This window comes from Chaetodon trifascialis, chromosome 16, assembly GCF_039877785.1.
Source record: "Chaetodon trifascialis isolate fChaTrf1 chromosome 16, fChaTrf1.hap1, whole genome shotgun sequence".
Lineage (NCBI taxonomy): Eukaryota > Metazoa > Chordata > Actinopteri > Chaetodontiformes > Chaetodontidae > Chaetodon > Chaetodon trifascialis.
Window position 1 is genome coordinate 15,793,751 of NC_092071.1, and position 21,153 is coordinate 15,814,903.

General features: G+C 44.6%; 2 protein-coding genes across 8 annotated transcripts; both read right to left on the reverse strand.

Annotated features, from left to right (window-relative positions):
• Positions 1 to 14,507, reverse strand: taf1 (TAF1 RNA polymerase II, TATA box binding protein (TBP)-associated factor). 7 transcript variants are annotated; one of them, XM_070982620.1, is made up of 41 exons: positions 14,173 to 14,504; positions 13,687 to 13,801; positions 13,411 to 13,534; positions 13,207 to 13,323; positions 12,457 to 12,579; positions 12,084 to 12,325; positions 11,560 to 11,775; positions 11,207 to 11,449; positions 10,890 to 11,124; positions 10,601 to 10,708; positions 9,961 to 10,128; positions 9,577 to 9,704; positions 9,157 to 9,264; positions 8,806 to 8,979; positions 8,524 to 8,697; positions 8,153 to 8,257; positions 7,849 to 8,049; positions 7,625 to 7,766; positions 7,065 to 7,195; positions 6,894 to 6,974; positions 6,637 to 6,786; positions 6,424 to 6,543; positions 6,061 to 6,236; positions 5,741 to 5,973; positions 5,444 to 5,651; positions 4,765 to 4,936; positions 4,392 to 4,603; positions 4,199 to 4,307; positions 4,008 to 4,106; positions 3,717 to 3,894; positions 3,529 to 3,596; positions 3,308 to 3,430; positions 3,099 to 3,191; positions 2,891 to 2,975; positions 2,698 to 2,765; positions 2,295 to 2,411; positions 1,856 to 1,963; positions 1,593 to 1,688; positions 1,020 to 1,239; positions 761 to 932; positions 1 to 607 (listed from the first exon to the last, which is right to left on the reverse strand). In XM_070982620.1, exons 2-41 carry the CDS (start codon positions 13,798 to 13,800, stop codon positions 385 to 387), a joined length of 5,964 nt encoding a protein of 1,987 aa, XP_070838721.1. In that variant the 5' UTR covers position 13,801; positions 14,173 to 14,504; the 3' UTR covers positions 1 to 384. The 7 variants fall into 7 exon arrangements, with proteins under 7 accessions (XP_070838721.1, XP_070838723.1, XP_070838722.1 ...); XM_070982622.1 differs by having other exon boundaries at positions 2 to 607; positions 4,771 to 4,936; XM_070982621.1 differs by having other exon boundaries at positions 12 to 607; positions 2,885 to 2,975; positions 4,771 to 4,936.
• Positions 14,508 to 15,289: 782 nt separating this feature from the next.
• On the reverse strand, positions 15,290 to 20,825 carry fam76b (family with sequence similarity 76 member B). The gene is made up of 10 exons (XM_070983549.1): positions 20,286 to 20,825; positions 19,074 to 19,138; positions 18,905 to 18,959; positions 18,108 to 18,263; positions 17,835 to 18,019; positions 17,631 to 17,681; positions 17,461 to 17,538; positions 17,240 to 17,375; positions 17,029 to 17,130; positions 15,290 to 16,432 (listed from the first exon to the last, which is right to left on the reverse strand). The coding sequence occupies exons 1-10, from the start codon at positions 20,370 to 20,372 to the stop codon at positions 16,343 to 16,345; spliced, it is 1,005 nt and encodes a 334-aa protein (XP_070839650.1). The 5' UTR covers positions 20,373 to 20,825; the 3' UTR covers positions 15,290 to 16,342.
• Between the last annotated feature and the right edge of the window lie 328 nt (positions 20,826 to 21,153).

Here is a 21,153-nt window from a genome sequence, read left to right on the forward strand (position 1 = left end):
AAAGAAAGAGTTGATTGTTAATCTTCACTATGTTTATTTTGGTGTCAATCCGTTGGGTGTAAACAACTGAGTTGCTTAACTACTTGTGAGCGCACAATATGAATGAGTGAAAAAGGACAAAACAGCTGAACACACATCTCCATGTCAAGAAACATCATAATATTCACTCAACATGTAAAAGGCAAACTTAAATTTACAATCTGCTGTGTTGTATCCTTCACTGCAGGTACAGGCAGAAGCCAGAAACATTAACCATCATTTACAGAATAAGAACAATGTACAAAACATAATCCTGAGAAATCTCTTCTTTCTCAGGTTCAAAACTGGGATTATAAACAATGTTTTCTTGATGCTGCTTATTAAAAAAAGAAAAAGAAAACTGGGCTAATTGTCAGAGTCCATGTCGCTGTCTCCTCCTATAGATCTGAACTCTTCACTCTCCTCGTCTTCACTGAGCTGGACCTGGGAGAGCACAGCTGGGCCTCTCCTCCGCGCTTCATCTTCTTCATCTTCCTCCTCCTCCTCGCTGATGCCGTAGTCTTCTCCGTTTCCCATGCTGGAGGGCTGCAGCTGACTCCGGCTCTCTGTCTCCTCGTAACTGCCGTAACTGCAACAGATGCATAAGTTACTGCTAATACGACATTTCCTGCTGCTGCTACTTCACATGAAAACTGTTCCACCGGTGCAACATGGTGAAAGTACTTCCTGAGTACTGTTGTATAATAATACTGAGTATTATTGGCTCCTCGGCCAGTTGTACCTGACGTTGCTGTCTTCCATGTGGTGCTCATCGGGCACATCCCCTTCATATGACATCATGCTCTCGTCCTGCTCCATACCCATGCGAGCCGTCTCCTGAGCTCTCCGTGGAGGTGCAGGTCGCACATCCAGCTCTCTGTCAGAGTCGCTCCCACTCTCTGACAGGTGTATGGCTGGAGGGGACAAGCAATGGCAACGTGTGAACATTTGCAGCACAACATATTCTAAATGACTGTGCTCGGTGCTGCGGGTGGACTTACAGGAGAAAGGGTTGTCGCCCTCCTCTTCGCTGGCATCATCCTCTCCGTCAGACATGAGCAGGTCCTGGTACAGCACGCTGGCTTGGGCTGGCCGGTTAGACGTCCCGTCCTCTTCTTCCTCCTCCTCCTCTTCCTCCTGGTCATGCACCCGCCTGCGAATTGGCAGCAACATCTCCTCTTCATCATCTTCGTCCTCTAGATCTCCATCTGCATCCTCTGCCTAAAAGGATAGGGTTAACAAATTACTCGCAGGTAAACAAAATTATGAAAATTACTGAAAAAAAAAACACATCTCAACTGAATCAGGCCACCCAACTACAATGTTAAATGATCATTTTAGGCCACAGTAATGGCCTGATGTGAACATTTAATCGACTGATAGGTGTGTGTGTTTTTGTCTTGTTTGTTTTTGTTGTTGTTTGTTTGTATTATTTTTATATGGACCTACTTTTGAGTCTGAAATAAAGATTGATTGATTGATATACACTAGTTACTTGCATAAATCTCTAAATTTACAGCAGTGGTGACCTCACATAAGCCTGCATAACCTTTCAGTAAATCTGGCTTTCTTACAGGAGCGGGAGTCTTGGGTTTGCCGTCATCTTCCTCCTCAAAGCCCTCAATGTCCACATCTGACTCCTCCTCTCCAGGTCTTCTAAGGTGGCGACCCTGAGGGGAAAGAGGATAAAAGTCTGAGAACAACAGAAGCAAAGAACTACTCTCAGTTTACACTGTAAAGTTATCTGTAATGTTCTAGTGTGAGAAAGGTGGCTCTGAGGATAGTTTGAGGAGGGGTGGCATGTGGTTGCAAGCCTTATTTCTGTCTCTCTCCATACCTGCCCCCCTCTCTTCTCTGGAGCAACCACTAGAGGTCCCTCAGAGAACAGGCTGCTGGTCTCTCTGGGCAGACTCCCTGAAGCCCCGCTGTCAAACAGATCAGCAGGCTGGCCAACACCACACAGAGCGGCACACACACATACGGAGAAACAGGACAGGACGGCAGGAGCGAAGGAGAAAGGTTGGATGGGAGAAATGAGACGCTAAAGTGAGGAAACTAGATTGCGGAGATGAAACGTGAAAGTCTGGAAAAGAGTTAGTGCAGAGAACGAGCAAAGAAATACAAGGGCTGGGAGCACTACAAGGTGTGGCGAGGAGACTACTGCAAGGAGGAAAGCTGAGACTACCCGGTGTGGCACGTTCCAAACAGCTGGAGGCCTAAAGCCAATTGTCAGCCTCACAAGATACCCAGGAAAGCACCTCTGGCTGCACTCCTACCTGCGGTGTGTACGGTCCAGGCGTCATTGGGTCTAGACACTCCAAGTCTGCGGCATCGAGAGCTGCTTCTTTAGCAGTAGAGATGTCCTTCTCCAACTGCGTCAAGTGCTCGTCATACTATGAGGCACAAAAACAGGCCATTACAACACTGGCTGGTGTTTTTCCCGCTCATAAAAATAGATAAAAGATGTGTCACTATATTTCAAGTTAACCCCTCTGTGTTGTCTAAGTTTACCTGCCAGTATATGCTTTTTAAACTATTCTCTGCACCAACCAGGAGGGATAGCTGCTCATTAGATGAAGGCTTGTTATAAAGTTGCGTTTTTAAAAATGCCTTCACATTGTTCCCAGCATTGTTTTGCATCTGCTCTAATAATATGCAACAGCCTCAGACTCAAAATACCTCTGCCAGCGTTTGCTTGCACACATTGACGATCTCCAGGGCTGTTTTGGTGTAAGGACTGTCTGGGCCTGTGAAAGACACACAAAGAGTATTTTTGCTTCAGACAACAGCTTTACTATAGAACTGTAGTTCTGGCAGTTTTCAAAAAGGCCATCCTCAGAGGGAATGATAACAGTGATGATAACACCTTTACCGTTGTACTTTATACTGTTGGTGTGGATGTGGCTGACGTCTGAAAGGAACGCGTCTCGGTTCTGGTATTTGTGTTTGGAGATGTTCTGTTGAACCATGAGATACAAATACACAAAGAGGCATATTTTCAGTTTAGCTTCTTTGTATTGCTGATATCTGAAATCTAAATGATTACGCCTGGTTCAAGGTTGACACCTTGTATGACTCACCTTGCGGATGCTCTCCAGATCCATGGGGTTAACAATCACCTTATAGTAATCAGGCACAAACTTCTTGTTGACAGGATGGTGAAACGGCCATGACTGCAGTGAAGGAATCAAAGAAACAGAAGCAGATCATTAACTTATTCTGCACGTGATCTTATCACTGCTCTCTAACTGACTGAGTTAAGAAAACAGAAGAAGAAAGGATGACTCACATCAGGAACCAGCATCATTTTCTGGGTCACGATGTTGTCCAGGATGAAGGAGAAGGCCACCTGATCGTCATCGTCCAGCAAGGGGTTGATGGCTTTCTCCAGCCTCACCAGCCTGTCCTCCTTCTGCACGCACACACAGACACACACAGGTTTAATGGTTTATGTGGAAATCAGCGAGAGGCATGAATATGTGAAACAAGACAAAACACATGAACTCTCACCTCCTTCAGTTTTGTATCGCACAGGTCCAGCATGGACTGTGCGACCTGTGTTATTGGATGTTTCGCACCTGTCGGCAGAAAAACAGACGTCTTAACACTTTGATGTGGGTTTAAACTGAAAGTCTAACTGATACGAGAGCAACACCTGAGTCTGTTTTCAAGAGATACACATGCTCTCATGACTTTACCATTGTAGGTGGCGCTGTTTTTGACGATAACTTCCACCGCTTCACGGAACTCCTCCCTTGACGGGTACATCCGCTTCCGTACATTCTCCCTCAGCGTCTGCAGGTCCATGGGCCGCGTGATGATCTTATAGTAGTCCTTCACGACCTTGGCATTGACGGGTGTGTGGAAGGGATATGTCTACACGGAGGAGACAGAGGGAGTAATGATAAGATAGCAGAGCAGTGAAAGAGGTGAGCGGGAACGCTGAAGCACTGTGGTGGATGAGGGAGTGTGTGCCTGACGGATCTTACGTTGGGGTGATCCCGCATGTCATTGATGATGCTCTCAAGCACAGAAGACAAGGTCACCATGGGGTCAGTGCGTCTGCGGTGGATGGCCTTGTGTGGTTTCTATGGATATTTAAAGAGAGAAAGTGTAAAAGATCGTCGAAAAGGTCTCTCAGTTCAAACTGTGCTGGAACACGCTGTACAATACTGCTTACATTGAGGTAGTCACAGTGCACAGCGCTGCCTACACGTCTCTTCTTCTTTGGTGGGAGCTGTTGCTTGGGGAACTTGAGCACTAAAGACTTTCGGCGCACCTCATCAGCACTGTAGGAAGATTAACATTGTGAGGGTGCAGCTCAGAGTATCTTTGATAATGTTAAGGGAGGAGGAACGAGGACAGTCAGCTACCTCTCGATGAGCTGTTTGCCCAGCACGATCTTGGTGCCCTCGACCTTGATCAGCTCCTCGTTGTCGTTGTGGATGACGGTCTTTTCCAGCTCCTCTTCCTGCTCCTCTGTCATGGCGACTGGGTTAGAAGGCGGGGCGTTGGTCTGATAGTACAGTGGGCAGAACTTGTTGGTCCTCATGTGTCCGATGGCTCCACACGCTCCGCACTTTAGCTAGCGAAAAGAGGCAAACATTAAGGAACATGACAAATAATTTGCCTGTGCTATATGATGATATCAATGGAAAGTATATTGGCCATAGGTTTGCATTTAACTGGGCACCAAAGAGCTGGTGAGGAAAAAGAAAGAGTATAGTATGAAATCAGCAGGCTTACTTTTACCTTGAGGTCTGGTCTCTCTTTGACCTTCTTGGCCTTCTTCTCTGGAGGACCCTTGATCTTGTCTTTCTCCTGGTTTCTCTTCAGTCTCCTCAGCTGCTCCTGAATACGCCGGCGCTCCTTCCTCATCTCCTCTCGGTGCTGCTCATCAAAGAGGGCAAACTTTCGTCTGCAGCCACAAAGATGCACATTATTGGCTGTTTAGCATTCACCGGTTCAGTTGTGATCATGACATGAATCTAATGAAGTGGCATCTCTACAAAGTAAGCTCTCTGGCTTTCTCTTTAATGAGCTCCATTCATCTCCACCACAGAGAATCCAGTGACATTAGACTGACCTGCTGCTTCGCATTAGATGCTTCACTATTAACAAGCCTGACTTTTTAGAAAGCATATTTATATAGAGAAGCACGAATTTAACATTTAACTGGATGTTTTAAAAAGTACTTTGTGTGCAGCCACATCAAAACTTATTTGCATACTAATCATAAAAGTACTGAAAGTATGATAAAAGTAGCAGAGCAGACTTTTCAAAATCATTTTTTGAACTATAACATTATCATCAAGCAACAATCACCAACAAGCTGTACAGATGCCATGGTTATAAAACAGACCGATGGGATCAAACACCCAATGTTAGACAAGACGGCTCGCTGTTTGATCAGTGACAGACTCACATGAATTCATCGTCCTTGGTGGTTCTGATCCTGGTGTAGGCGTCGATGACTGAAGCCTTGCGTACTGTCTCGCAGCGGACATATTCCTTGCCGTCCTCATCCCTGAAGGTGCGGTAGATTTTGAGTCGCCGCCCTGTGGCCGAGGAGTTTAGGCTGGTGACGGAGGACGTGTCATCGTCCTTGTGGGAGCTGGTGGATAAGGAGCTGGCTATAGAGTGAAGGGAAGCAAAGCTTACAGTTAGAGACACGCTAATGTGGATATATCCCCAGCGCACTCTGTCAGAAACACAGACTCACACAAGCCCTTCCGCCGCTCCTTGCGTCCCTTGTTGTCCCGATCGCTCTCCTCGCCCATCAGCATCCTCTGCAGTTCCTTTCTCTCCTGCTCCTCCCTCTCACGGGAAAGCTGGGAGCTGGTCTTCTTGTTCTGCAGCATGTTCTCAATGTTCTTCCCCATCTCCTCAAAGTCACTGTCCTCTGCCGAGCTGCTGTCTGTGTCTGTGGAGAGCACCTCTGTTGACTCTAACACTCTGTGGTGGAGGTGCAACAAGGAAAAGGACTCAAGGGATGTTCAGACAGAATCCTGAATAATGTATAAACCTAAGTAAGAGCCTCACTTGTTCTGCAGGTCAAAGATCCTCTGGCACTCCTCCTTGTAGCGCTCCTGGTGCTCAGCTACAGAGAAGCGAGAGCCTCTGGCAAACTTGCTCATGGGTCCCTCGCCTGAACGCGCCTGCTCTGTGGACATGGTTCTCACCACATCAATCACCTCCCAGCGTGAGAGCTTCTTGATCTAACGCACACAAACACACAAGCAATTGAACAAGCCTGAGAGATAAGGTGAAAAAACCCCACCCTCAAAGCAAATCCACGTGCCTTTCTCGCGTATGTCCCCACTAACAACGACAAAGTTCTTGCAGATGTCCCATGTCGAGTGAATAAAAGACGTGTCCTACAGGAGCACATCACTGTGGCCTTACCTCCTCCTCTGGAACACCGAACTTGCGCAGCAGCTGCTTGGCATTCTTTAGCGAGAGCCTCCTCAGGTCAGCGTCTGTCCCCGTCACTGTCTTCTTGGCAGGCTGTGGCTCTTTGTCATCCTGAAAAAGCGCACAGGACAACAAAGATTTCACTCTCTATACTTACACAAAGCAGAGCATGGGGTGGCAGACATTTGCTTTGCGTGGTCAGACCTTCTGTTGCGTGGGCTTGTTGGGCACTTTGACGTAGGAGAAACCCTCTCCGCAGCCTGTGGGGTCAGCCACACCTGTGACCTCCAACAGACATTTCCCCTTCATGGCAGAAATGAAGGCTCTTGTTGTGTTCCAAGGAGCTGTCCGCACCTAAGGTGTGTGAGACAGGATCAGCACAGTTTATATCTGAAGGTTTTTTTAGTTATCTCAGGTCTGGAACACTCTGCTTCATTATGAGGGAGCACTCGGATCAATACCTCGTCATCAATCTTCATTTGAAAGTCCTCTTCGTTCTCCTCTTCTGGAGCGAAGAAGGACTTCTCACCGTATCCAGCGTCCTAAAGGCGTAAAATAACTTGCAATGAAGCTGTGCCACAGCCCTCACTTGTCTTAACCATCTCAAGTGATTTCGAGGAAAACCCTGTTACCTTGAGTCTCTGCTCTGCCACCAGCATGCTATAATAAGCGCAGCACTGCTCTGGAGACACCATGGCCCTGATCTCCTCCTCTGTAGGCAATCTGAAGTCAGGCTTCAGCACCCACCAGTTAGAGTCCATCCCTGGCACGAAGACACCGTTAGACATGTTCTCTTACCTGCAGCCTTATTCTAGATTAAAGAATGCAGTATTATAAGCAAAAACCACAATCTCGTCCTTATCAGTTTCCATTATAGATACATGTTAGTAGAAAACCATGATTCGATGAAGTAAATGCTAAACATTGTGCCGTGTGTGCTATCCTTAGACTACATCTTACCTCTGCAGTAAAATCCACAGTAGGCATAAAAAGCTCTTTCCCTGCTCAGATTCCTGCCTGTCAGTTCAAGGCACACACGGTTGAGCTCCTGCAGCTTCAAACTGACTCTTTATAACCTCAACATTGTCCTGCTATCACACACCTGGGCTATAGATTAGTCCAACAAATGATTATGATCGCTGAATGGTGCACATACAGGGGAGCGCAGAGTAAACCACTGAGCCTGCTCTACCTGTACGTTTGAAGTCAGCGCAGAGTTTTAGTCGTTTCCTGATGCTGCTCTCCGAGTGAGAGGGGAAAGCTTTCTTTATATCCTCCATGCGGATCCTCCGGGGCCGATCCTTGCTCTTCCAGAACAAGCGGTAAATGAACACCTGCAGAATACGGACGTGACAGTTGAGCATTTGCAACAACAGCGGCACAGGTTTGTGGGAGAGCTCAGGCAGATGAACACACCTGTAGGAAGTCTCTGATGTGAGTGTTGGCTCGTTTGGAGTTTGGACCTGGAACTTCAAACAATGGGCACTCCTGACCAACTACAATAATGTCCACGATCTCTCTAATGTAGTACCCGTGTCGCGTTCGTAGAACCAAGAAATCAGTCTCTGGCATCTTGTGCAGGTAGATCGGAGCACGGAAAAGGTTGTTTTCAAACGCCTAAGAGAAAAAGACATACAATCTCAGGGTTTTCCACAACAACAGACCAGCGGTCATATTTATCTCATCTGCACACTGAATCTTTGACTGTGACATTGCTGACCTGGAGCAACTGTCCAGGATGCAAAGAACCCAGGAAAGGGGACGTGTGGCAGTACACAGTCTCTCCATATTTACAGTCAGGTGCTCCAGGATCCTTTCCAGGTTTCTGAGGAATACAGTAATAATGAGTAATACAATGTAATAATGTGTTTTAACAACTCCATCCAACAAACAAGTGACGAGCACAACATTTGGGATTTGTAAGTTTCATTAAGTTGAATCTGATGATCTTAAATTTACACCAGAATGAAAAACATTCTTCAAATTGAAATAAATGTGACAATTAAAATGACTTTAAAAAGCCTCCACTATTAGACAAACAAAAACAACAAAAGTTTAGATGATGAGTGCAAAGCAAAAGACGAGGCTCACCCTTTTGTAGTAGTTCTTGATCTTGGTGGCCATGCCGACCTGCATGATGAGAGGAGCGTATTCCTCACTGTACTCTGCCAGGATCAGATCTCCATCTTTGCCTGTCAAGTCCTGTGGGGTGCGCATGAAGAACATGTCCCCTCCTCCTGATGCCTGCCGCTCCTGCTCTCGCATCTACACACGCACGCACAAAACATCCACTCAGTACACCCCTGGTCAAAACACTACAGTGTTATGTGAATGTTAACAGAGTGATAATGCTTGTTTTGAGCAGCGCTCCACCTTGGCCTTCTTCTTTATGTGTTTGAGCAGCGGCTGGACAGCGTGGGGCCCCGGCTGAGCCAAAGCTCCAAATGAGTACTTCTTCAGAGTCGGTCGATGAAACTGGCGCAGCTTCATGGGCCCCATGTGAGTGGGGAAGAAGGGCTGCCTCAGTTCCAGAGCCGGGATGGAGTGCTGTTATGAGGACAGAAAATGTACACGATCAAATGACACGCCTTTCTAGACCTCAGCTGCATCTAATGATGGCAGGATTCTGTCACAATATTTTTTTCTGTAAATTACAATTCAAAGCATCTCCAGGACGATCATGTCCTGTCAGCTTTATCTTTACAGCATTTATTGAGTGCGTACCTGAATGATGTTGCCACCGAAGGTCCCCCTCAGGCCTTGTTGTTTAGGATAGTAGAACTCATCATTGGAGAGGTTCCAGGGGTCCTTCACTTCAGGCTGGGACATGTTCTGAGTTGAGACAAACCACATTTTTCCACTGTAAGTAATGCCAATGAAAGCTATCTATCTAGCTTTCTACATTTCAACTGGATTGTTATTGTTATTATGCTCCGCATAATCGTATTTTGGAGCCTCAGGCACATTATTTCATTTCACCACACCTGCTCCTTCATTATGCTGCCTTGATCTTCCTTATTAGAGACATATATTACCATTTTCTGTTTCAAATGGTCCACAACTCCATTGAAGATGCAGACCTTGGAATCTGTCATTTCATATAATGAAACGCACGTCTTCGCCTGCCCTGATGAGGCAGCGTACCTGCTGTGGCTCATCTTTTATCACCCCAGTCTTCCCCAGCAGGATGCGGCTCTTTTTGATTGCTGTTTCCTTCTTATTCTCCTTTGATGGGGAGTGGGAAGTCATCTCCTCCTTTTCGTTAGGAATTTCTGCAAGAAACATCGGTGTGTAGCTTGTTAGCAGACTAAAAATCAAAACATGTTTACCCTGTGCAAGTATGGCTTGCACCCGTAATATGCACCAAAATATGCAGATTCCCCACAGTCTTTGCAATGCTGGTCTACAGGCTCTGCCCTTTTTTTAGGAAGATACAGCTGTATAGTGTATTGTTTACATCACAAAATAAATGTATGCCACATAAATGACTGTGCTGCTTTTAAAAAAAGAAAAAGACATGCCCCTCACCTAGGATGATATTTTCATCATTAGGGTCCAATGTAAGAACTGGTGGTATGAGCAAGTGATCCATCTCCTGATCATCCCAGATAATGTTATCTTCCCAACGTCCGTACACTAACTCCTCATTGTCGATGGGGAAAATGGAGAACCAGGGGGAGTCTTCTTCCTGAGAGGCTGCAGTGGGACAAAACCAAATAAAGACAATACAGAAAATGAGAATTTAGCTTGAGGACATGACTCTATACCACAAGCCACATTCACGGGTACCAGTAATCGACACATGCAGTTGCTCAAACTTCATACAGATGGCAGGCTGTTATTGTTCAACGACAGTGGTTTTATGGGAGAACTGGTAGAATTGTAACAACGCTTTTTTCTCAACCTGAGGTGTGTTTATGCAAACGGAAATACACCAGTATCATGCAACTCATAACACTCACACCTAAATGTGAACAGTCTGCATTGAACTCCACTAGAGATATTAAGGAAAAATGTTCAAACTTTATGCTTAACAAGAACAATAAATAATATTGTTAAGCTTGTGCTCGCAGATTTGCATATGATAGAAGACTGGACTATTGGCCTTGGCGGAGGTCTGCGCTCAAGTGCCTTTCTAGTTTGTATTGTGACCTACAAATAAACTCACCCTGATTATCGTGGCTGTTTTTTTCCCTCTTAGAGCCAGAGATTGAAGATGCTTTGGGCATGGGTGGGGGTGTAGGTGGCACCAGCTGGGAATTACTTCTTGTCAGACCTGTAAGATTAAACAGATTATTTATTTTAGGCACATGAAATATTACAGCACGCTGCTCCACCATCATTTATCACTGTTCGCTCATACACTGCCTACGATGTCTTTCAGGTTGTGTAAACATCACCTGGGTACAGTATGCTATTTGCAAGATTTACTTCTGTATTTTTTCCTGCCGTCTCACCCTGCTGAGCATTATAAGCGTTGGCATTGCGGGTCATGCTCGAGGGCAGCCACCCCGCCAGGCTGGCTCGCTGAGTCTTGGTGCCCTTGTGTTTTACTTCCTCCCCGTTCCAGATAATATCGTCCTCCCATTGCAGCTGAGTGACCATCAGGAAGACTTCGTTCTCAAGGGCTTGTTTATCCTTATCTCCATCTTCATTAGCATCGTCTTCAGCGTCACTGTCTCGCCTCACAAACTAGAGATGTAATATGCAAGATATTAGCGACAAAATCAGTACAACTGTCATGTTATGGCTACAGATGTTAATGTCTGCATACCTCAGATGCGCTCTCAGTCATTTCTAACGGTGCGTCTTGCTTCTCAGCCTCACTGGAGTTCTTGTCTTTAAGCTTGAAGCCGTAGTTAAAGTTGCTTCCATCCTCAGAGACACCGAGCATGTCGTACCAGAGCTGGGCTGGACCATATCTCCATTCTGCTACTTTAGGTCGAGACTCTGCTTCCTTGTCTCCATCACCACAAGTTTGGGAGAACTTAGATTCTATTGGAGCCATCATGGTTATCTGGATGGTAGAGAGACACGTGTCAAGTGCCGGATGCAATGACATATGACAGATTACGACGAGCTTGCACTATGAGAGCCTACAGTAGCTCATAACACTGAAAGAGTTACCTCATCATCAGAGAGACACTGTTCCGGGGGTGGAGGGGCTGCGTGCTCAGAAATCCATCCGGACTTCTTCTCCTGGCTTTGCTCTGTGGGCTCTCCTTCTGGAGGAGGTGTCCCAGGCTGAGGGTCTCGGTGCTTCCGCTTCTTCTTCCTGCGGGCACTCCTCCAAACCGATGGCATGTTTTTTCCAGGACCAAACAGCCGCAAGAACCGAAGAACCTGGTGGACAGCGGGTGTCAGTGAACCCCTTCATTTTAAAATGATGACTAAAATAAACATTCAGCATGTGGAAGGACATGCTTCAGCTCAGGACAGTGCCTGTAAAGCCGTATGAAATCTGTTTTCATTGACAAATTCATTTAATAAACAAATTCTGTGTTTTCTACTTTTTCTGTCTTTAATTTTTCTGTTTTACTTTTAAGCACACTTTGTCATCCGAGGGGGCTTTTATTTTGAAATTCCATGATTCCATTTTTTTTCTGTGTTTTCTGCATCACAGAAATCACAGGGCCTTAATGATGCTTTACCTTTCCAGGCCTGAACTCTGGAAAGAGCTCTGTGACACCTGGCAGTGCTTTGGCAGCATCTTTCTGCATGATCCCAGCAAGAGGGAGGTTGAGCCTATCTGGGGGGCCTCCAGACCCCAAGCCCTGGCAGGGACGGTCAGTTTCTGACTCAGAGTCTGAGGAGCTGCTGAAGTCAACCTTATCACCCGTAGAGGATGGCGCAATGATGGAGGGAAGGATGATGCCATCACCCTCTTCCCCAACTGTGAGCAGAGAAAGCAACAGGAAAGACAATCACACATTATCTTCAGAAAATTTTGATCTAAAATACCTGAACCTATCCTGAATTACTATTGAGTTTAGGGACTAACTCTCTGAGTAAACACATCCTTACCGTTAGTGGTTTGAGGGGAGGGTTCCTCTTTCTTAGCTGATGTAGGAAGACTTGGTGGTGGTGGAGGAGGCATGAGCTTAGAATCAATATCCTCGCAATCTGCATCATAATCGTCCTCATCATCTAAGATTAAGGAGTTAGAAAAAATCTTTACATTAAAATAAATAACAACCTTAACCGAAATTCCAACAACAAAAGTTTAGATCAATTTTATGCATCTCTAGAAAAGAAGTACAGAGCAGAAAAAGGTAAATGCATAATTCTTAATTGAGTCTATGAGGCGAACAATATATCAAACACAAATGTGAGTCTAAAGGTCCGTTCAGAGCAAAGTTTCCCAATGAAACGGCGCAGGTCTGCAGTGTTTGAAAACCTGCCAGTTTACACTAAAGGGACTAGAGGAGACGGTGTATTGTTTCCACAGAAATGAGGTCTCTCTACTTCCAGTCTAGCTGTCTGCTTTTCAAGGCTTTTTTGTAACTGGATATAATTTTTAGCATCTTAAAATATGAATGAGGATAATGATTGTGAGTTACTTGCTACAGCTGCATTTCTAGTTTTGATGAAACGGGGAAAACATAAACGATGTGTACAAAAATTGTGTAGTTCAGTGACAAAGAGAAAAAGACTGGCAGAGTGATGATGGATATGAGTCGAGTAGAAATGGGACAGTTTGCACCGCTGCAACGTTTCATCATCGTGTCATCATGAATCTTTTGGTCTGAACTGAAGGAGCTGCAAGTTGATCACCTGTTTTCCTGCTGGGCTGCAAAGACCCCATGGCCTGACGGTACTTCTTTGTCTCATCCTCAGCGACCTCACTGATGTCAGAATAATCAACTGCATCTTCAGTGCTTTTCACCCAACCTGGATGAGGAGAGATACTGAAAATGTCACCCCATCCTGATCCTGGCTAAACTACTGCAAAGCTGCTTTATGTGTATTCATCCTAACCTTCAGCATCCACACCACCAGAGTCTCTGCTTTCCTGTTGATCATCCTCCTCATTGGCAGTGATCTCTGTAATGAGTGAGCCCAGACCCAGAGTACCCAAACCAGCCAAATGCTTTTTGGACTCCTGGGGTGAGGAAAAAGAGGTGGGAATATGACAGAAAGTTGAAATAAGCAGTGAAAACAGGAGGCTGACACAGTTCTAATAGTTAATCATAGAAAACACTGTTGTATATCATTTCCACCATAATGAATGAAAGCAATCTCTGAAACACCCACATTGTCCAGAACACTGTCATCCTCAAGCTGTCCATCTTCGTTGATATTTCCAAAGAGGAAGCCAGTTAGAGAGAAAGGGCGATCTTGGTCCTCGTCACTGTCGGAGTCCGACATCCTACATGGGTAACATTTTCAATTTAGACATTTGATTCACCTTCTTCTCCTGAGTGACCTATAACTTCAGTGGGAGACATCACTGTGACCCTTGAATGAGGTTGCATGAGCGATGCAACCATAATCAACTAACGTTACAGCCTCTTGAGATTTCGGTCAAGTTATTCATTCTCTTCTAATCGTTCAAAAAATGTGTAGGAAGAATACACTGCTGAAGTTAGCTGAAGATATGTGACAGTGAAACGCAATAAGGTTATCTGTACTGTAATAGAGCGCAGCGTTAGCTGGTTGCGTTCGCCAACATCAGCTAGCTGGCTAGCCATGTGGTGAAAACAAAGTATTAAACATGTTAGAGATGCATCTTACACTTACCTTTCGGGACCCAACTTCAGATTTTAGAAACTCGGATGTTAGCCAGTTTGCTGTATCTGCTGAAAGCTAATGTTAACTATAGCTCATTAGCAGCTAAGCCTAGCTAAGTTAGCTAGTTACCTAAACAAAATAACTTGTAACGTTAATACATTAACTGAAACATCTTTTCTACGTGTGACCGTATCAGCTGTGTGAGGTCAAAAGAAAATTCACAAATGGCATTTAATGCAGTCCTTACACACGCTGGTTCGGTAGAAACTTGTTTTTATTTACGAATATCGCGCACTACTGCACCATTACCTCAGCAAAGATAGCTGGCAGCTAGCGTAATCACCCGGATGGACACGGTGAGGCGTTCAAGCACTCCCTGTAACGTGGGAAACTCTCGAATTCGCCACAAGGAAGCGGAATATCAACACAGTAATATTTGGCAGTATATAAACATTCCTAACCGATAACATCTGCCTTTCCTCGTGAAAATTTGCAAAATTTCTGCCCATAATTATCTCAAAAAAGCCTTCCTTTCTTTCTTTCTTTCTTTCTTTCTTTCTTTCTTTCTTTCTTTCTTTCTTTCTTTCTTTCGTTTCATTGTGGCTAATATCCTCAACTGTCCTTCCTTAGTGATAAAATCAGGCAGTTCACAAGGTAGACAAAACCTTGAGATACAAAGATACAAAATATAATAAACTCTCCAGGCTATGTACATGATATACAGAGAGTATAAAATAATGAATGTGGTTATGCACTGAAAACCTCTTTCAGTCACTGCAGACTTGAGGACACAGCATGTCTGTGCTTGCTGTGACTTTTCTTATCTGTCTGAACCAAAGTATTTCAGTAAGGATGGCATTTTCTTCACACTGAACATAGAAACTCAGCAGAAACAAATTATTCCTAAGGACTGTGCTTTTATTCTTGTGAGATGCAGCTATCAATTTGTGAGCACCAGATGTGAAATATGTTTAGATTAGATTAGATTAGAACTCTAAAGTGTTTTATCCTACTTCTTTAATTAACCTCTCTAAAGAAAATACCATTCTATCATAACTGTAGAGGCAAAAACTAACAAGTTTAAAAGTGACAACAGCTAAATGCTCAATAAAAACAAACATACAGGAACAGTTTAGCCAGTTTTAATAGTTTTAAAACACTTGGTTTGGAAAAAAGTACAAAAGTGATCCTGGACTCCACAGTATGAAACCAGTCCAATAATGCAAGGTGACAGGTGTGTTCCTTTAAAAAGCATCTTCTACAGACATGTTAATTTCAACTGGCCTTACCATACACATACTTTACTCACTAAAACAGATACAAGCAATAGTTTAAATACAATGGCTGACCCCAGTAATACATTTACAAGTGATTCTTAAAAAACTAATTAAAAGGAAGGGGAGGGGGGGAGGGAGAAGTCTGACCACAATGCCAACCGGCGTATGGCAGTAACGTCATGCAGTATTGCAATCGTTCCACTAAAGAGAAACAGCAAAGCACTACAGCTGTCACACAGTGAGAAAGAGGGTGGCCGAGAGGTGTCTCTCAATCGGACAGCCTTTCAAAGCGTTCACTGGTCGATTGATGAATTGTTACTGAGAGATCTCTGCTGTCTGCTGAGCAGCAGCTCAGTGGTCACCCTTCCCATGTTTGCATACATTGTAAAGTTGCGCAGGGTCTCCACTAAGGAGAACTTGTCTTCCACAATCAATTTAGAAAAATATAACTAATTGCTATTGAAGAAAACCCCAAAACGTGGGATATTCTCTTAGTATGTCGTGAGGAAATAAAAAAAGCTAAGAAATACAGTCGAATAAATAAATTGCATGACATCCATAAAAATGAAGTGGATACACTGAGTCGACAGAATGCTATCCACATATGCACACCATGCTTTTTGTTTTGGCCCGGCAGTGTTAAAAATGAGGGCTCCATCCTCCATCCAAAGCCACGTCCTATGATCCAGTGGAAAAGTTGCCATAAAATATCTAAAATATGTTGACATTTAGAGAAAGGTTTCTTTGATTCAACAATTGACTTCCATGTACAACATGGTCTCTGGCTTTACCAATTAAGAAACGATCGATGTTGATGGCAATGAGGAAACACAGGAGGGAGACTTTCACAGTGTTACAGCAACGAAGCCGCTCTGTGTCGTAACCCGCTGGCCGGCCTATTGTTAGGGCAGCAGCAGTGAACTTCCTGTCCGGTCAAACTTTTTTCCTTTAGAGAGAGCAGCCACTTGTTTCATCAGCTCTCTGTTCTTGGCCTGTGGAAATAAACAATTCCAAATTAGATCTGAACTTTAGTGGAAGCATTTGTGCAATCACAATGCAGATTTACAATTTACCTGAAGCGACTGTGATTTTAAAGTGGCAGCAAACACACTAGCAATGATTATAATCACTTCCTGTACCATCATTCATCCGAGGCTGCGTTACATTTACAAAACAACAACCGCAATTAAAAAAAATAACGGCTGGGAGTTTGACAGGAAATGGCTCAACTCGCACATACATAGTATCCATAACAACAGGCTACAACCTTACGCAACCAGTGACTCATACATGTATCACACTGGCACATATCTGGAACACAAGGCAGATTATATGATCAGATACTGATAATATATGACTAATAACACAATATGGTTTAAGTTGTATCCCCATCAGTACATGATAACATTTGCACTCAAATCACCATTAAAATGTGATACAGTGAATACAGCGTGTGTGTCTTGAGATGTTTGAAACACCACCTGTTAGCTGTAGGATGTTTCATGGTTGTGGAAATAGAAAAAAAAAAGGAAAGAAAGACAAACAAACCACAAGAACCTTCTCACAAAAGCATCGTGTGTTTTCCTACCTGCTGCTGCTCCATGGCCTCTTTGTGCGATTTCTCCATTTGGTTCATCTTCACCCTCATGTTGGACTCCTGGTACTGAAAATCTGCTTTTAGCTCTGTGAGCTAGAGGGGAATTTAACGATCAATACATCAAACAAATGAAAGCAAACGACAGTGACTCATTAGCTTTGACTCATTGGCGCCGCAGGTCGGGCGATGCTGACAAACGTACCTTTCGGTCCTTCTCTAGAATGGTTTGATCCCTCTGCTGCAGAAGTCTCTTGAGTGACATCACTTCCTCTTTCAGCTGGCTGATGAGAATGAAATTGTCTGTTCCTCCAGAATCCATCGACTGGGTGATGGAACTACTGATGGCAGAGAGGGAAGAGCATGAGGCCGGTCCTGAGACGAATCAGTCCACATGTGGAGGAGAAAATTCAGAGCTGCACCTACCTGTCCCCGTTGGATGGCTTCATCTCCAGTTTTGGTTTCTTCTTTGGAGTCTCCTTCTGGATTGAAGACGATTTATGGCTGCAAAAAAATCAAAATGGCGATGTACAATTTGGACCTGAAACCTCAATCATCATCATATTAGTCTGTTCAAATGAGAAGGAGCAGTTTACCTCTGCTTCCACAGTCCCTGCTCCTGCTCGGGACTCAAGCTCCCACTCAGTCTGTGAAAGGTAAGTTAACCGTGAGTTGGCTGGATCCAATTTTCTACTTTTCATATCCGTAAACTGGCATAAAACACACACAGATCATTTTATTCTTCTGTCAGACATCAACAGTCTGGCTGAGTGGCACATCAGGGACAGAGGAGGACATACTTGTGATGAGAGCTGCTGTGTCTGTGTTGGTGGTGGTGGTGATGATGGTGAGGTCTGGAGTGGTGGTCTTTCTCGTTCAGGGATGAGGAGTTGGAGGAGCCGAAGCCCTTCCTCTGCTCCTTGGTCTTCTGCAGGACACGCCGGTAGGACAGGGTACAGAGCCAGCACAGCAGTTTCCCGTCCACCTGGAAGACAGGTGAGAGACAGGAGTTCACACAGCTCCCTTTAACACATTCACTGTCACATTACACTGGATGTGCGTAAAGTCCGTACCTTTCTCCTGCCCTCCTCCTTGCGGTCAAAGGCGCATTGCTGTTTGCACTGCTCACAGGTCTGTGGAGGTCCGTATTTCTTCTCTGAGTTAGTACAACGCTGGCACTTTGTCCCGATAAAAGCTGCAATGATGTTACAGTACTGGCAGGGTTTGGGCTGTAAAGACAGACAAAAGAGCCATGATGTGTGTGAAAAAGCTCCCTCTGCACCTTTTCACGTGCCCAGATTTCCTCATCATGTTCACACCTACTGCACACAAACTAGCTAATTTAAAAATTGTGTTGCCACCTAGACCAAGTGAGGCACAGGATGGAGTGTATTAACCAGGTTCATTTGCTTGTCTGAGCGGTGTGTGTTAACCTTTGTAATGTCTTCTAATTGGGATTTTCCCTCGCTCTGATGGTGTCTTTGTGGTCACTGGAAATCTGTGCTGAAGAGGAGGGGGAGAGCCCTGCAGTCTCTTCCTCTCTCTGTTGTGAGAGTTGTTGGTAGTTTTCCCCCCTTTTTTTGCTCCTTGATAATTTTTCCTGGGACTTTTGTTTTTCTCCTCATTTCGTCGTCATTTTTGGTTAATAAACTACCACCTTTTCTGCATGGATTTCTGCCTCCTGAGCCTTTCTTCAACACATTTTGGTTACTCCCCTCCAGTGTGAGACAGCCACACTCATCTGTGCAGAATTACCACCAGTCATTGCCGCACTGTGACTTTAAACAAAAGTACACTGACTATAACTTGAATCAGCTGAAGTTAAAGGTGCGTCAGGAAAAAAAAAAAACAGGAAAAACTTGTTACTCACTGTTCCAAACTGTTTGACGTTCTGGGCACATTTCTTGCAGATTGTATTGGTTTTGCTGCAAACAATAAACAGGGGTTCACATCCAAAACAAGTGACATTAAATGCAAAGAGATTCACTACAGCAGCGTGAATAAACGCTGAAATTCATCTCTGGGAGCGCGTATCTCACCTCTCCTGCTGAAACTCAGATCTGCAGTATGTGCACTTCACTATTGGATGTGCGATGCGACACTCCTGCGGTGACAAAGCAAAGGAATGCCAGTGCTCTCATGAGCGTCAGTCGGCAGACGCTGACAAATAAATTGCGCAATGGACACATTTGCAAAACAAGACTGCCTCGCATGTTGTTGTGTATATCAGCACAACCTGATGCTTACTGTGGAACACCACCTGGTCACAACATCTGTGGAAATACCAGCACATGACACCGTGCAGCACAAGTGCTTTTCTTAAATCACCCCAACACATTATCACAGTAGGGCTGTGCAGCGTGGGCTCAAACTAATGGCTGTTTTCATTGTTGATTAATCTGTTGAGCATCTTCTCTCTTTATTGATTAGTTGTGTGGTCAGTAAAATGTCAATCAGTGTTTCCCAAATGTCTTGTTTTGTCCACAACCCACAGATATTCTGTTTACGGTCATAAAAGGGGTGAAGCAACCAGATTTAAGAGGCCGGAACGAGTGATTTTCGACTTTAAAACAAAGTACTAAAAATCAACTAACCGACTATAAAAATAATTGCCACGTTATTGATTAATCTTTGCAGCTCTACATTCTATTATACTTTAAAATCCCCTCTGTAGCGTCGATCAGTTGATCCTGTCAGAGGGAAAACTCTCCTCAGCGCTGGAGGGACACTTACAGAGTGATAACACTGTCCCAAAAATATAAATACATAGAATACATGAATCAGCGCTGGCTGACAGTGAAGCGAAAAAAAGAGGTGGGAACAGAAGGCTTGTTAGAGGACCAAAGCGCCCAGACTGCCCCCCTCCCCTCCGTTAAAAGATGTCTGTTCCTCAGCTCAACACTGTTCAATTCTTCCTTTGAGGCTCTACAAGAGCAACAAGTTGGCAACTATGCACATTAACAGCATTTATTTCAGTGGCTCACTGGGGAGGCAAAGGCGTGCTATGAAGGTGTTACTGCTCTTTAATCTACAGCATGCTCGTGTGATCTGAGCTAAACGGGACTGCAGTTATTATTAGTTTATTAGCGTTTCCACGTTGGAAAGCTAAAAGCTCGTTACATAAGTCGAGCCTAACTTGCTGTAACACCGCCACATCCAGACGGCAACAACACACTTCCACACCGCTTCAGCTCGGGACTGTCTGTGTGCTGTTTGCAGCCATCCTCGATCACACACACACATTGAAATACCTTGCACAGCTGCTGGCCCTGCGACAGCTCCTCGAAGGGGTACCGCTGGTTACACTTCGTACAGGCGTACAGAGCCGACGTTGCCATTCTCGCCCAACTAATGTCACCGAGCTAGAGGAGGTTAGAGGACTCCAGCTGCAAACTGACCGGATTAACGGCGCGGTATCCTTTATAGCCGCTTGCTAATTGAGAACTAAAATACACACACACACTGTGTTGGCATCCAGCGTTAGCTAACGTAAGCTAGCTCGGCTAGGTAGGGCAACACAGAAATAGCTTAGCTGGAGGGAGAAGGCGAAGAACAATAAACTCCAAATATCGGTGATCTTTCGCTGCACGCACGTTATCCTGTCAGACTGACTTGAGGTTAATCGTTAGTCACGCGGCCATATAATCAACCCGTTCATATGGATCTGGCTATTTATATTAACTTTCCACTGTTCTCGCCAAGAAAGGTATTTTCCTGTTTTCCTTCTCTCTTTTCATATCGACGCCGTCGTCGTCATGTAACCGGAAGTGGCTGAGGGCTCCAGAAGAAGAAAGGAAACCTATCGCGACACAACGTCCATCCGCGGGATTCACATTTTGAATTGCGCGGAGCCAATCACGTGTCTGCGCCCATCCAACGCAGCTCCACATCATGAACTATTATGTTATTTACTTGCTTAGTTTTTAACTAGTTTGGTCACTAAAGTAATGAATAGAACAACTGAAAGTTTAGTCACACAAAGGCTGCGCACAAATGTTATTATTCCACCCGTTGGCTTTGTTTTGTGCCTTTTTATCTGTAATAATTGAGTAGTTAATGTCAGGTTACAGCCCTACTCTGCTAATTCTGCTAATTTTCTCCAAAAGTTTATTCCCTGTC

Bases quoted from the DNA above. Each gene is read 5' to 3' on its own strand.
- taf1 (XM_070982619.1), bottom strand. From the start codon at position 13,800: ATGTCGGACTCCGACAGTGACGAGGACCAAGATCGCCCTTTCTCTCTA. The intron at 13,535-13,686 runs GTGGGTGTTTCA...TCCTCACCCCAG, and splicing joins ATGACAGTGTTCTGGACAAT to GAGTCCAAAAAGCATTTGGC. The intron at 5,652-5,740 runs GTGAGTCTGTGT...TTCACTCTATAG, and splicing joins GGAGCGGCGGAAGGGCTTGT to CCAGCTCCTTATCCACCAGC.
- fam76b (XM_070983549.1), bottom strand. From the start codon at position 20,372: ATGGCAACGTCGGCTCTGTACGCCTGTACGAAGTGTAACCAGCGGTAC. The intron at 18,020-18,107 runs GTACGGACTTTA...CCTGTCTTCCAG, and splicing joins AGGAGGAGGGCAGGAGAAAG to GTGGACGGGAAACTGCTGTG. The intron at 17,539-17,630 runs GTAAACTGCTCC...ATTTTTTTGCAG, and splicing joins CAGGGACTGTGGAAGCAGAG to CCATAAATCGTCTTCAATCC.